At 31.2% G+C, this 12960-nt stretch overlaps 2 protein-coding genes across 3 annotated transcripts; both read left to right on the forward strand.

Moving 5' to 3' along the window:
• Positions 1 to 2707: 2707 nt before the first annotated feature.
• Positions 2708 to 4912, forward strand: LOC114179262 (vacuolar protein sorting-associated protein 55 homolog). 2 transcript variants are annotated; one of them, XM_028065529.2, is made up of 5 exons: positions 2715 to 2995; positions 3331 to 3462; positions 4001 to 4040; positions 4153 to 4237; positions 4321 to 4912. In XM_028065529.2, exons 2-5 carry the CDS (start codon positions 3364 to 3366, stop codon positions 4511 to 4513), a joined length of 417 nt encoding a protein of 138 aa, XP_027921330.1. In that variant the 5' UTR covers positions 2715 to 2995; positions 3331 to 3363; the 3' UTR covers positions 4514 to 4912. The 2 variants fall into 2 exon arrangements, 1 of the variants encoding a protein (XP_027921330.1); XR_003603448.2 differs by lacking the exon at positions 3331 to 3462 and having other exon boundaries at positions 2708 to 2995; positions 4153 to 4463.
• A 3397-nt stretch (positions 4913 to 8309) lies between these two features.
• LOC114179183 (putative purine permease 11) lies at positions 8310 to 10302 on the forward strand. The gene is made up of 2 exons (XM_028065425.2): positions 8310 to 8535; positions 9137 to 10302. The coding sequence occupies exons 1-2, from the start codon at positions 8499 to 8501 to the stop codon at positions 10246 to 10248; spliced, it is 1149 nt and encodes a 382-aa protein (XP_027921226.2). The 5' UTR covers positions 8310 to 8498; the 3' UTR covers positions 10249 to 10302.
• Positions 10303 to 12960: the final 2658 nt, after the last annotated feature.

Raw genomic sequence — 12960 nt, forward strand, 5'->3', positions numbered from 1 at the left:
TTTCAAAATTTAAATGTTTTCTTATTTAATCAGCTACAAAATAAATAAAAGCTATCTATAATTTTATTAATTTTTGTTGTTATAAAAAGATGGTTAAATAAGTTTTTAATCCCTAAACTTTGACACAAGATTATAATTTGTCTTTATCGAAATTTTGATACATTTTGGTCCCAAAATTTCAAAAGTGAATGAATATATTATTTTAACTCAATCACGTTAAATGTTTTTGACATGTTAAACACGTTTCATGCTAACATTTAAGTTATTTACATTATTTTACACGTTCTCACTTCAATCTTGTAAAAAACAAAGAAATATATAAAGAATGAGAGAATGTGTATTATTGAGTGTGTATAAAATGTTACAAGAGGTGTGTTATATATACACACACAAAGATAACTCTAATGACAACAATTAAATGGGCCTAAAACATAAATATAAGCTCACAAATTTCAGCTGAAAAACATGGTTGATATGTAAAAATATTAATATAATTGTATTAAAAAGATTATATATCTTTTTATTTTTAAAATTTTAGAAATTAAAATGTATGAAAATTTTAAACAAAGATGACTTTCAATTTTGCGTGAAAATTTATAGACTAAAAATATATTTATAACTCAAAAAAATAACAGATGCTCGTAAATTAAAGTAAATAACTCATAAATATTAATATTAATATATGACTTTTTTTCACAATTAAAATTGTTTGTTTCTGGTGTTTTATTATTGTATCCTTGGATTAACTTTGTAAAACAATTTAGAAAAATAACAAGAGAAATTAATTTTAGTTCAACATATTTTCCTATAAACATGCTTTTGTAATCTATTGTATTACGGCTTTAGACCTTTTTTTTTTTTAACTTGTACAAAATTGTTTATAGAGAATTTATTTTATTTTTTTTAGAAGGACTTGGGCATAAATTAAGGTAAACAGATCCGATATATTATGTCTGAAATTCAAGTTCTTTTTCAGTAATTAATGGGAGAGTAGCAGTTTATTTGGATGATCCTAGGCGTAGGAGAACATTTGTTGGGGATAAAGAAAACTTTCAGAATGCCACTGGATAATCCCTTTTTATAAGCTTCATAGTCTGGCCCAAAGAAATTTCAATGTAGTCAAAACACAATTACGCATAGTTCAAATAATCCATGTAATTATGAAAGTCTCAATTCCTTTTTCATACTCGTTAATTGCTCTAAGGTTTAGTTTTTTTCCCAACATGTCCTCTTTTTCGCAGTTATTCAATACATCCACAATTTAAGTGAAAATTAGTTGAGCTTTTAATGCATTATTTTTTACATATATAGCAAAAAAAATGTTAATTTTTTGTTTTCTACTTTATCTAATAAAAAAAATATAGGTTAAATATGTTTTTGTTTTATTAATTTTTAGTAGTATAGGTTAAATATGTTTCTGATTCATTATTTTTCAGTATAGATTAAATTTAAATTAGTCCCTCTCTAAACTTTGAATCAATTTAATTTCTTATCTTTAGTAATGTGTAGATTAAATATTTCTAACAAAATTTTTTAAATTTATTTGACGTTTCATGGTAACATTTGAATTGTTTATACCATTTGATACATATATGTTTCAATGGTAATTGAGAATCAAACAGGTTTAAAACTTGAAATAAACTTACTAAAATTTGGTTAAAAAATATATTTAATCCAAAAATTATTTACAACCTTACTTGATGGATGAAAGCATTGGTGACCAGTTATAAGCTAAAATTAAGGCTTAATCAACTTTTAAACTTTTCATGACACATGTATGGTCTTTTGTTCTTTTAAAAAGAAAAGAGTTTTATCTCTTTAATTTTTTTTCAACATAATCACTCATTTTTGTTGCAATCAAATTAAACCACCGTGCAACTGACGAAAAATATAACAAATAAATTGAATATTTTTTTTACTTAATTTCTTTGTTCCTTTTTATATATATATATATATATATATATATATATATATATATTCTCCGGTAAAGATGAAGATGAAAGAACAATTTTATACTTATATTAAATATCAGAGATGTGTAATACTCAAAACCGAACCCCCATCCACCTCTACCTTACCATCACGAACTTCCACCATTTAGAAAAAGAAATAATGTTTATTAGAATTTATTTAAATTATTATAACTCAAAAATTTGATTATTGGACTAAGAGTTACAAGTTACTGTCACAATGTTAACTCATTTATTACATTTTAATTAAACTCAAGAATCACACTACACTTATGGATTAGTTTTATCTATGATGTTATCAGTTTAACTAATAACAAATAACAAGTTTAAAAGACGAGTAAAAAAATATAACATTTGTGAGAATGCTACTACCAGTCTAAGTAAAAAGAAGTTCAACAACAACTGGTCCAGACACCTAATTTTTTTTTTTTTTTCTGAATACAATTTGTATTTGACGAAGCTTTGGGCAACGCTCTATCAGAACCTGACTGGTGGATGGACGCTGGGGGAGTAGATGTAACAAACTATTTTAAGATAGGTTTGAACTAGTTACTTAATATTCTGATGATTTTATTTTTATTATTTGTAAGTGAACGTTAATTTATACATTAATTAAAAATAAAATTTTAATGTACAAAAAGTTCTGTAAAATATTATATAAAAAAATTAATTTATTTTTTTATTTTTATTTTTATCTCATAAAATGTCAATAAGTTTGCTCTAGGTGTAAACAAAGTTAGCTCCATCCGCTTAAAAATCTTTGCTGCTGCATTAGAACAAAATATCATTCCAAACGTTCTTGTTATTATCCTATTTTTGTTTCGAGCATATATATATATATATATATATATATATATATATATATATATTCAATTTCGTTGCCCTTAATTTGGTGTCTTATAAACTTCTTCAGTTCTTGTACTAGATTGGTTCTTGCGCTTCTTTGCTCTTTTGGCGAGGGAAGATTGAAGATGGATAGAAAGACATGAGAGACGCACACAAACAAACAGATATATTATAGACAGGTAATATTCATGTAATGTTATTTCAAAATTTTGGATAAAATTTTTCACTTCCGTCAGCTAAAAGAATTATGCCTTTTACTCTCTATTTGACATGATTTCTTGTAGCTTTGTGTCGATCTAACATGGAGTCCCACTTGCTCGTTCTAGTTCTTAAGCTATACTAGATTTTGTGTGTCTCACCTTCAAATCTTTGTGGTGCACGTGAGGTTTATTCAAAATAAATGATATTACTTATGACTATGTGCATTAATGTAATCTTTAGAACTGATTCTTTATTTAGCATTTTCTTCAAATTTAAGGCTCTCATAGCAGTATGTTATTATATTTTGATTCAGATATTAGTTTTCATAAAATGAGTTGAGTAGGAGATGGCAGAGTTTCCAGGATATTTCCGTTACTGCTTGAACACAGGGAAACTTCTCCTTTTAGCAGTTTTGGTCTCTGGAGGTGTTGTCTTGCATATTTTGGTCAGTATTTTTTTTTCCCACCTATATAAATGTGAGGCTCAAAGAAAACAATTGGGCAGAGGGAACAGGTTTATTATTTTGTAAACTAAAAGTTTTTATTACTTGTTATGTAGAAAACGGTTAAGATTACAGACATATACTTCAGATCATACAATATTTTTTTTTTTCCTAGGCAGTTTCTTGTTAGGAGAAAGAGCCTCTTGGATGAAAAAACTTATTCACTTTTCGTTGTGTCATCAAGAATATAATTTATAGCTTACAATTTTAGTCCGTTGTACTTCCGATAGATATAAACAACTAGTACATCGATTACCCAATTGCTATTACATTAACTATCCATCGACTAGTACATTAACCATCCAACAGTTAGTTTCTTACAATGATTAGTTATCACAACCTATTAATATATTTAAATTTATTAAAAACCCAACGGTTCTGCCTAGCCATGGCATGAGTTCCTGAACCAATTCCCTTTCAATAAATTAATCCATCAACAGATGTCTCATCACTGTTTACTAAGATTGGTTCTGTATTGCAGGCATGTGCGTTATATAAAAATTGGTGGCCAATGCTAACTGGTAAGATAAAGCATCATTGAATTGATTCTCTAAAATGCTAATTAATTGTTTCTTGGGAGACAAGAAGATATATTCTTGTACGTTATTAAATATTTTTTTACTCTTCATGCAGCGATAACATATGTGATTCTTCCAATACCTTTGCTCTTCTTCGCGGGATCTGAACGTTCTTCTGTATTTTCTGAATCAGATAACACGTAAATCCTTAACTTTTGTCTGGAAAAGTAAAATAGGTTTGTGTTTGAATTTTCCTAATCCAAGCTGGGGAATGATGGAACAGCTGGATGAATGCAACCAAGTTCTTAAGTGGGGCATCAGCTGTGGGAAGCATTGCCATTCCAGCCATATTAAAGCATGCTGGTGTTATCAGTTGGGGAGCCCTTGCTATGGAACTCTCTTCATTCTTTGTGTTTGTATCTGCCATAATGTGTTACATAAGGATGAATGATGAAGATGATTATAGTGTTCTTTGAAGTCAGGGTGAGGGCATGAGAGGCTTGCTTCTTCCTGTCAAAAAAAATGTATTTATTTACTTTGCAGTTGATTTTTGTTTGTAGGAGCGTCATCACCTTTAGATTTTTTTCACAATAAATTCATCACCTTTAACCCATTTGAAACGAAGAGGCCTTGTTAAATGACGTTTAACAATAAGGCTATGTAGAGACCTCAAAGTCAGAGGACCAGAATTGGAAGGTTTTTCATCCAAAGCAATGAGAACTTGTTAGTACGAGTTAGTACGTATAAGTCACGAGGACCAGAATTGGAAGGCTTTTCATCCAAAGCAATGAGAACTTGTTAGTACGTATAAGTTATGAGGACCAGAATTGGAAGGTTTTTCATCCAAAGCAATGAGAACTTGTTAGTACGTGTAAGTCATGAGGTAAGGAAACATGTGTACAAAAACACACACACACACACACATATATATATATATATATATATATATATATATAAAAGAAATGTTTGATGAAAAACAACTTAAAAAGAATTTGTTCACTGTAGAATATTTGTTCAATCTATAGAGTACAATGTCTCATCATATAAAAGAAAAAGTAAAACTTAATACAACAGAATATTTGATAATAATAAAAGAGAATCAAACATATAATATCTCTATCAATCTAAATAAAAGTGGAAGATATATAATATCTTTATCACCCCCTCTCAAGGTGGGCATGAAATTGTAACGTCCCAACTTGGAAGTAGCAACCCGGAAAACAAAAGGATATAATGACTTAGTAAACATATCAGCAAGTTGACTTGTAGAAGGAATATGGAAAAAGTGAATAAGGTCATTAACAAGTTTTTGTCGTATAATGTGACAATCAAGTTCTATATGTTTGGTTCTCTCATGAAGAGTGAGATTCTTGACAATGTGAATAGCAAAATTGTTGTCACAAAAGACAGTATAGGGAGTGGGAACAGAAAAATGCAAATCTCGAAGAAGGTATTGAATCCATTGTATTTCACATGCCAGGGATGCCAAAGCACGATACTCAGCGTCAGAAAAAGACCGTGAAATAGTGGTTTGATTCTTAGTGTTCCAAGCAACCAAAGATGTACCCAAGAAAACACAATATCCAGAAACAAAACGTCGGGTAGTGGCACATGTTGTCCAATCAGAATCAGAAAACGTCTGAGTTTTAAGAGAGGTGTTAGATTTATACAAAAGTAAGTCCATATCTAGGAGCATGTTTTAAGTATTGAATGATCCGTACAACCTGCTGCATATGTGGTTCACGTGGAGAAGAAATAAATTGGCTGAGTTGTTGGACAACAAAACTAATATCAGGCCTGGTGTTAGTCAAGTAAATTAATCATCCAATCAAACGCCGAAAGGAAGAATGACCTGGTAGAAGAGTTCCCTCGTCGGCATGAAGTTTGATAGAAGGATTAGATGACGTTGGTGCATGTTTACATCCAAGCATCCCTGCCTCTGAAATGAGGTCCAAATAGTATTTCCTTTGATTCAAAACTAATCCATCAAGAGAACGAGAAACTTCATGATTCAAAAAAATTTGATAGGGCTAAGATCTTTAATATGAAATCTAGAATGAAGATGAGCTTTTACAACATTAATTCCAGCAATGCTATTGCTAGTGAGAACCACATCATTGACATAAACCAATAAAACAGTAATAACAGAGACAAATTTCTTCACAAAGAGAGAGTGGTCAGCAGAACTTTATGTGTAACCAAGAAATAGCTCTGAAGTTAGTTTTTGATTCCAATTACGATTGACTTGTTTTAAACCATATAGAGACTTGTTAAGCTTACAAACAAGATTTGGCTGCGAAAGAGAAAGATTAGGTGGAAGCTTCATATAGATCTCTTCATGTAAGTCTTCATGGAGGAAAACATTGTCAACTGATGAATAAATCAATCACTAGCAGTGGCCAAGGCTAAAAGAATACGGACAGTAGTAAGTTTGACAACATGAGAGAAAGTTTCAAAATAATCAAACGCCTCAGTTTGAGTAAAACCCTTAGCCACCAACTGTGCTTTAAACCTATCAATTGTGCCATCTGGTTATGTTTGAGTTTGTAAACCCAGCAACAACCAATTGGCTTGATGCCAGAAGAAGGAGGAACTAAAGTCCAAGTCTAGTTTTTGTCAAGAGCATGTAACTCAGCATCCATAGCCTATTTCTAACAGTCATGTTGAACAACTTCTTTGAAGGAGAAAGGTTCAACTTATGTAGAAATATTATGACAAAAAACAGTATGGTCAAAAGAATAATTATCATAAGAAACAAATGAATGTATTGGATAAGGTGTGTTGGATGAAGGCGATAAGAGCTTCATAATCCTTCCCGATACGAAGATCGGCAATAGAGGAGACGATATCAACCATACTAGCACGAGCAGAGGGCTCGGAAGAAAGAGGTTGGACTTTAGTGTGTAGGTTAGAGCCTTGAGGCAGGTCGTGCTTAATCCAACAGGAATCAGAGGCATGATTGGTCCGGTGACAATGGTCACAATATTTGGGATTGCAGCCACCAGACCGAGGAGAGCGCCTCGTCCATGATTGTCAAAGAAACCACCACAAAAATTTTTACCATGTTCCTCGGGAAAGGCAAGATTGACAATATAATCTTGAGAATTAGAATGAAAAGTAGTCTTAAATTCACGTTCTTGTTGAAGAATCAAAGAGAAAGTTTTCACCAGAGTAGGCATAAGCTCCATAAGCATAATTTGAGACTGAACCTTAGAGAATTCATCATTCAGGCCACAAAGAAATTTGATGACATAATCATCATCACGCTCTCTCTTTCCAGATCTTGGAAATCAAGCCACATGTGCAAGGAGAAGCACGGGTACAAACAAGAATCGTGCAATACAAAAAGAGTTCTTTCTAGAGGATTTGAAGTTGTGTGTAATATTGAGAAATGGTGGACATCTTGTCGATAGCTCTGAACTTCCTACTGTAAATTGACAATGCGAAGCTTATCCCCATGAGAGAACCATTGAAGAAGATAAGTTCATATATAAGATGCAAACTCCAACCACATAACATATTGTTTAATGTGGACGTCATTGAGCGAGTGAGCCACGAAATTACCATCTTGTTACAGTGTTTCCAAGCTTCATGCAAGGGATCATTAAAGGCTGGACATGGAAGGGTGCCGATAACAAAACAGTCATTGTTTTTTGTTTCTAACGCAACAAGCATATCATGTCGCCATTGCGAATAGTTGTTATCGAAAAGAAGAGGCAACACCAAGACAAGAACAGGATTCTCACCGGGGTGAAGAAATAGTGGATGTGCGAGGTTTGTGAGATGATCAAAACATGGGTTAGGGTGCACAGGGTTTGTGGGAGAACCAGAGGATAACATAGTATTTGCCATGACAAGAAATCAAAAAGAAAGGAGAAAATGCGGAAGATGATTTAAATATGATACCATATTAGTATGTATAAGCCATGAGAGAAGGAAATATGTGTACAAAAGTGCGTACACAAACGCATAAGAAGTGTTTGGTGAAAAAACCTAACTCAAAGAGAGTTTGCTTACTCCGGGGAAAAGATATATACTATCAGAACTGATTGTACTTTTTTGCTAGACATGTTAGATGATTTAACGTGGGTCGATGAAGCTACCATGCTTGTGTTTTTAGTTTGACGAGTCCTCCCTCCTTCACTCGTACACTATTAGCTTATGATGAAAAGAGTTTTAAAATACGGATTAGGAGAAAATAGATTACGCAAGCAAAGAAAATGCTCAAAATGCCATGGTGCTTATCATTTTCACGATAGTTACCATGTCAACACACACTTCCAAATTAGTGTTCACAGAAATATGGAAAAGTCCAATAAGATCGACTTTGTGAAGTCCAACATAATTTGTCGGTTTTGAATTTACTTCCTGTACTTCAACAACTGCGGCTTACTTGAGCTTGCAAGCGGCACTTCATATCTTGATGATATCCTCTTCTTAGTTTTTATCACGTTTCATTCAATGGAGATTGTTCAAGACCAGCAGCTACAAAATACAGGTTAGTTTCTTGAACACTGCTCGTTAAAGAGAAACTCTTGCATCTTTTTTAAGCGGATGAGTGGAACCTGCTTGGTTATTCTGGAACACAAACAGACACCAAAGGAACATAATTCTCACTGATTTCCAACATCCTCTTCCTTTATTGATTGCTTAAGAATCACTGTTTTTTTTATCAGCAATTTAGAATCACTGCGTTTCTTCTATTATTAGGATTTAATATTAAGTTAGATATTATGACAAACAGGTGGAAGGTGAGCCTCTGTTCGGTCAGTTCTCGTCGGAAAGTGTTCCTTGTATTTGGCTAATAACATTGTCGTGTCCCATTTCAATATCTAACGGTGAAACTTGAAAAAAAAGTTAGAGATTGTTTGGTTGGAAACTGTATGTCTTTGGTTTTATGTCGATTTTCTTCACAATAATTTAATGGCATAAACTAAACAAAGATATAATACTTAACTATATTATTTAGTATTTGGATTAGAGGAACTACTTTCGCAAAAAACCAAAGAAAATCATCTCTAGAGTCCCACTAGTTTAAACAACTTCTGATTATGTCAGAAATGATAGAGCTAATCTAAGTTTCTGGTGTGTATCCTCAGATGATGGAAAACTGCACGACTCTAACAGAAGCACAGATGTCACCCAGAAACTTCAACATGCAAGATTCGAAAAATGCAAATGGTGGTTGCGTGTGTCCCTCTACATAATCTTTCTTCTGGCAGGCCAATCTGCAGCTACTCTTCTGGGAAGGTTATACTATGACAATGGTGGTAATAGCAAATGGATGGCAACTTTTGTTCAATCAGCTGGATTCCCTGTACTTTTCCCACTCCTTTTTTACTTCTCAACAAGAAAGCAGGACAAATTAACTAACGAGCTCAACAATGATTCCCACAAAGCAAAACCAAAATTTTGTATCATTGTTTTCCTCTACCTAGCTTTTGGCTTAATTCTGACAGGGGACAACTTGATGTATTCCTATGGACTTCTATATCTCCCTCTTTCCACCTATTCTCTGCTGTGTGCAACCCAATTAGGCTTCAATGCAGTCTTCTCTTTCTTCCTCAATTCGCAGAAGTTCACAGCATTCATATTCAATTCTATAGTCCTCCTTACGATATCAGCTTCCCTGCTTGCAATCGATGCTGATTCTGAGGATCAAATGGGACTTTCCAGAGAAAAACATATAATTGGGTTCTTCTGCACTATTGGTGCATCAGCTACATTTTCTTTATATCTCTCTCTTGTGCAGCTTTCTTTTGAGAAGGTTATCAAGAGAGAAACCTTTACTGTTGTGTTGGACATGCAAATTTACCCATCTTTGATTGCTACATGTGCTTGTGTTGTGGGCTTGTTTGCAAGTGGAGAGTGGAAAAGTTTGAAGCAGGAGAGTAAGGATTATGAGAAGGGAACGGTGTCATATGTGATGACTCTACTTTGGACTGCTGTGACATGGCAAATATCGTCTATTGGTATGCTGGGGTTGATTTTTGAGGTATCTTCATTGTTTTCAAATGTGATAGGTACCTTGTCATTGCCCATTGTTCCCATCCTTGCAGTGATCTTCTTCCATGACAAGGTGAATGGGGTGAAGTTTATAGCCTTGTTGTTAGCAGTGTGGGGCTTTATGTCTTATGTGTATCAACATTATATAGATCACAAAAAAGCCAAGGCAGATAGGGTTTCACTGGCTGAGGTAGAAATTTGCTGATTGTAGAATGGGATGGACCAAATTTTGATGAAATTATTATAACCAGTTGAATGACTCTGTTGATGTTGCTATTGCAATTTTGTGAATTGTGTTTAGTGCAGCCTGATTTGTACTTTTACAAGAAAAATAAAATATTTTATAGAAATTAATATCATTAGTTAATATTGATTACAATTACGTTTATGAGATTATTTTATATATATATATATTTGACTTTCTAAAAATAGGTGAAGAAACTTGGAACAAAGCCTCACATTTTAAATTCTTAACCCTTCTATGTTATGGAAATGCTAATTGGACCATGAGAAACACTCATCTCAGTTATAGAAAAATGAAGCTTTCAAAAAATAAATAAGTTATAGAAAAAATTATTTGTTTTCTCCTAATATAAAACTGTTTATTATTGTTTTTATTATAAAGTATTTATTTAATTTTTAAATTTAACAAAGAAGAACAAATACTATAAACACTTCTCTCTTACTATGACAAGTTTGGCATGATGGACAGCTCTCAAACAGAAAAGAACATTCAGTTAATATTTTGATAAAGTTACCATTATCTCCCTGTATTATGCTAATTAACACTTACACTTACACAATATATAGTTTTATGTTGATCATATTCTTATCAGAATTGCAATTATAATCGATGTACTTTTAAAATATATTAACATTCATTATATTTGTAATAAACTAGCCAGAACATAGGCACTTATTTGTTCACACTTAAAATGAAAATAAGTTGAATTATTATTAGATGTTATAATTAACTGACAAATATATTTCAAGAATAATGTTAAAAAAAATTATATACAAAGATCTGCATTATATATTATTATAATGTTTTTTTTGGTGAAATGCTATCTATCTCTTATTAAAAATAAATTTAATTAAGTTTTAAGTGTTTTATAAATTCAAGTATTTTTAGTTGATTCTTAGTTAAAAATTAATTCCTATTAAAAAATTTATATTTTTTAATTGGACTTATTCTTATTTGATTTTTTTATTGATTTGATTGACATTAGTACATTACTGATATTTTATATTATCATTATTGACATATCTATACGTGAAAAAAAATTACTTAGTTAAAGATTAATTCCCTTACTGAGTATATCTCTTAAGAAAAGAGAGACTCTATTAGATATTAAAAATCTTTGTGTGTTTAATTTATTTTTATATGCTATATTAAAAATAAATAATAACATAAATAAATTAAATTAAAAAAAAATCAATCTTTTAATAAAAGAATTATATATATATATATATATATATATATATATATATATATTTGTGTTTGCATATATTTAAGTTAGGTTCATGTTTTGTAGGTTGGTGACATGATTTAAACATAGTCTGATGTGCATAAGATAGATGAATATCTTCGGTTGATGGAGTTCCCTCTTCTAACCATTTTTTATTGTTAGACAAGAATTTGAATAATTCTTTATATTTTGTAAACCATAATTATAATGGATATGACTTCTCTTTTCTTCAGAAATTGATGGAAATTATAAGACGGTTCATCAAAATGATAAACTTTTAAAGGATCAAGATGCTATCAGGATATAGCGTTGAAATCATTTATAAAGTCTTAGTATGACCATGATGTATGTTCTTGTAGGAGTTATCTTAGGTGATTCATTAGATTTTTTTCGATATGTTCGTGAAGGCTGAGTCTGTAACTGGCACACCTTGATCATAATGCCTTTATACTAGGGATTATGACACATTTCTTTTTCTTTAGTCATTCGGAGGCTCTTACGAGTTTAAAATTGCATGTTTATAGACTAGGTTCCATTGTACTAAAATTGGAAATTTTGGTTTTTTAGTATAATCATGTTATTTAATGCTAATCAAGATAAGTTAAATTTTAATGCATGCAACACATTATTAAGGTACTTTTCCCTCCCGATTACAATCCATTCTAGCCTGGTGTTGGAATTAGGGAGACCGATGAAGTCAGCTACTTTAGGTTGGAATGCCAAAGGAAAAGTTTTCATCATTAGTACAATAATTCATATAATTATAAATCATGAGATCGTACCATGATTTGTAGATTTTACTTTTTATAGAAACATGCTATATTGAAAAATAAAATTAATCATGTGTCAATATTTAATCAAACTCAAATTTACAAAATTCATCACTTTCTCAACATTATATTAAAGTTAATTTATCTAGTATAAATAATTCAAATTAAAGCAAAAACTAAAATCTCCTCCACAAAGCACATTCATAAAAAATATTGGAATGGCAAGAACATCTCTCGTTCGCCACTACTACCTTAAGTTTAACCTAACCAAATATTTCTCTTCACCATTTAAAACTCATGGTTGACTTATAATCAGAATCTATCATTCTAAACCTCTAAACCGTTGCATTATAGAAAAAAAACACCCTTCAAATATTAAAGAAATTATTATATACTATTTTGTACAAAATTATAGTTTAAAATTATAATGTTGTACCCAAATTATAATATTTACACAAATTTAAAAATTTTTAGAGTGAACATTTTGTAAATTGCCACTACAACATTCACTAAAATGAAGGTTATAAGCACCGCAAGTCATTAGAATACTAACTACATCACTAGAAGACCAAGTCATTACAATATTTACAATGTTTTTCACATTACAATATTAACAATGTTTTTCAAATATTAACCATATATAAACGTGAAGACACAAAAGAAAACAAAGAGATAAAA

This window comes from Vigna unguiculata, chromosome 3 (genome assembly GCF_037176805.1).
Source record: "Vigna unguiculata cultivar grain cowpea cultivar isolate G323 ecotype 2 chromosome 3, ASM3717680v1, whole genome shotgun sequence".
Taxonomy (NCBI): Eukaryota; Viridiplantae; Streptophyta; class Magnoliopsida; order Fabales; family Fabaceae; genus Vigna; species Vigna unguiculata.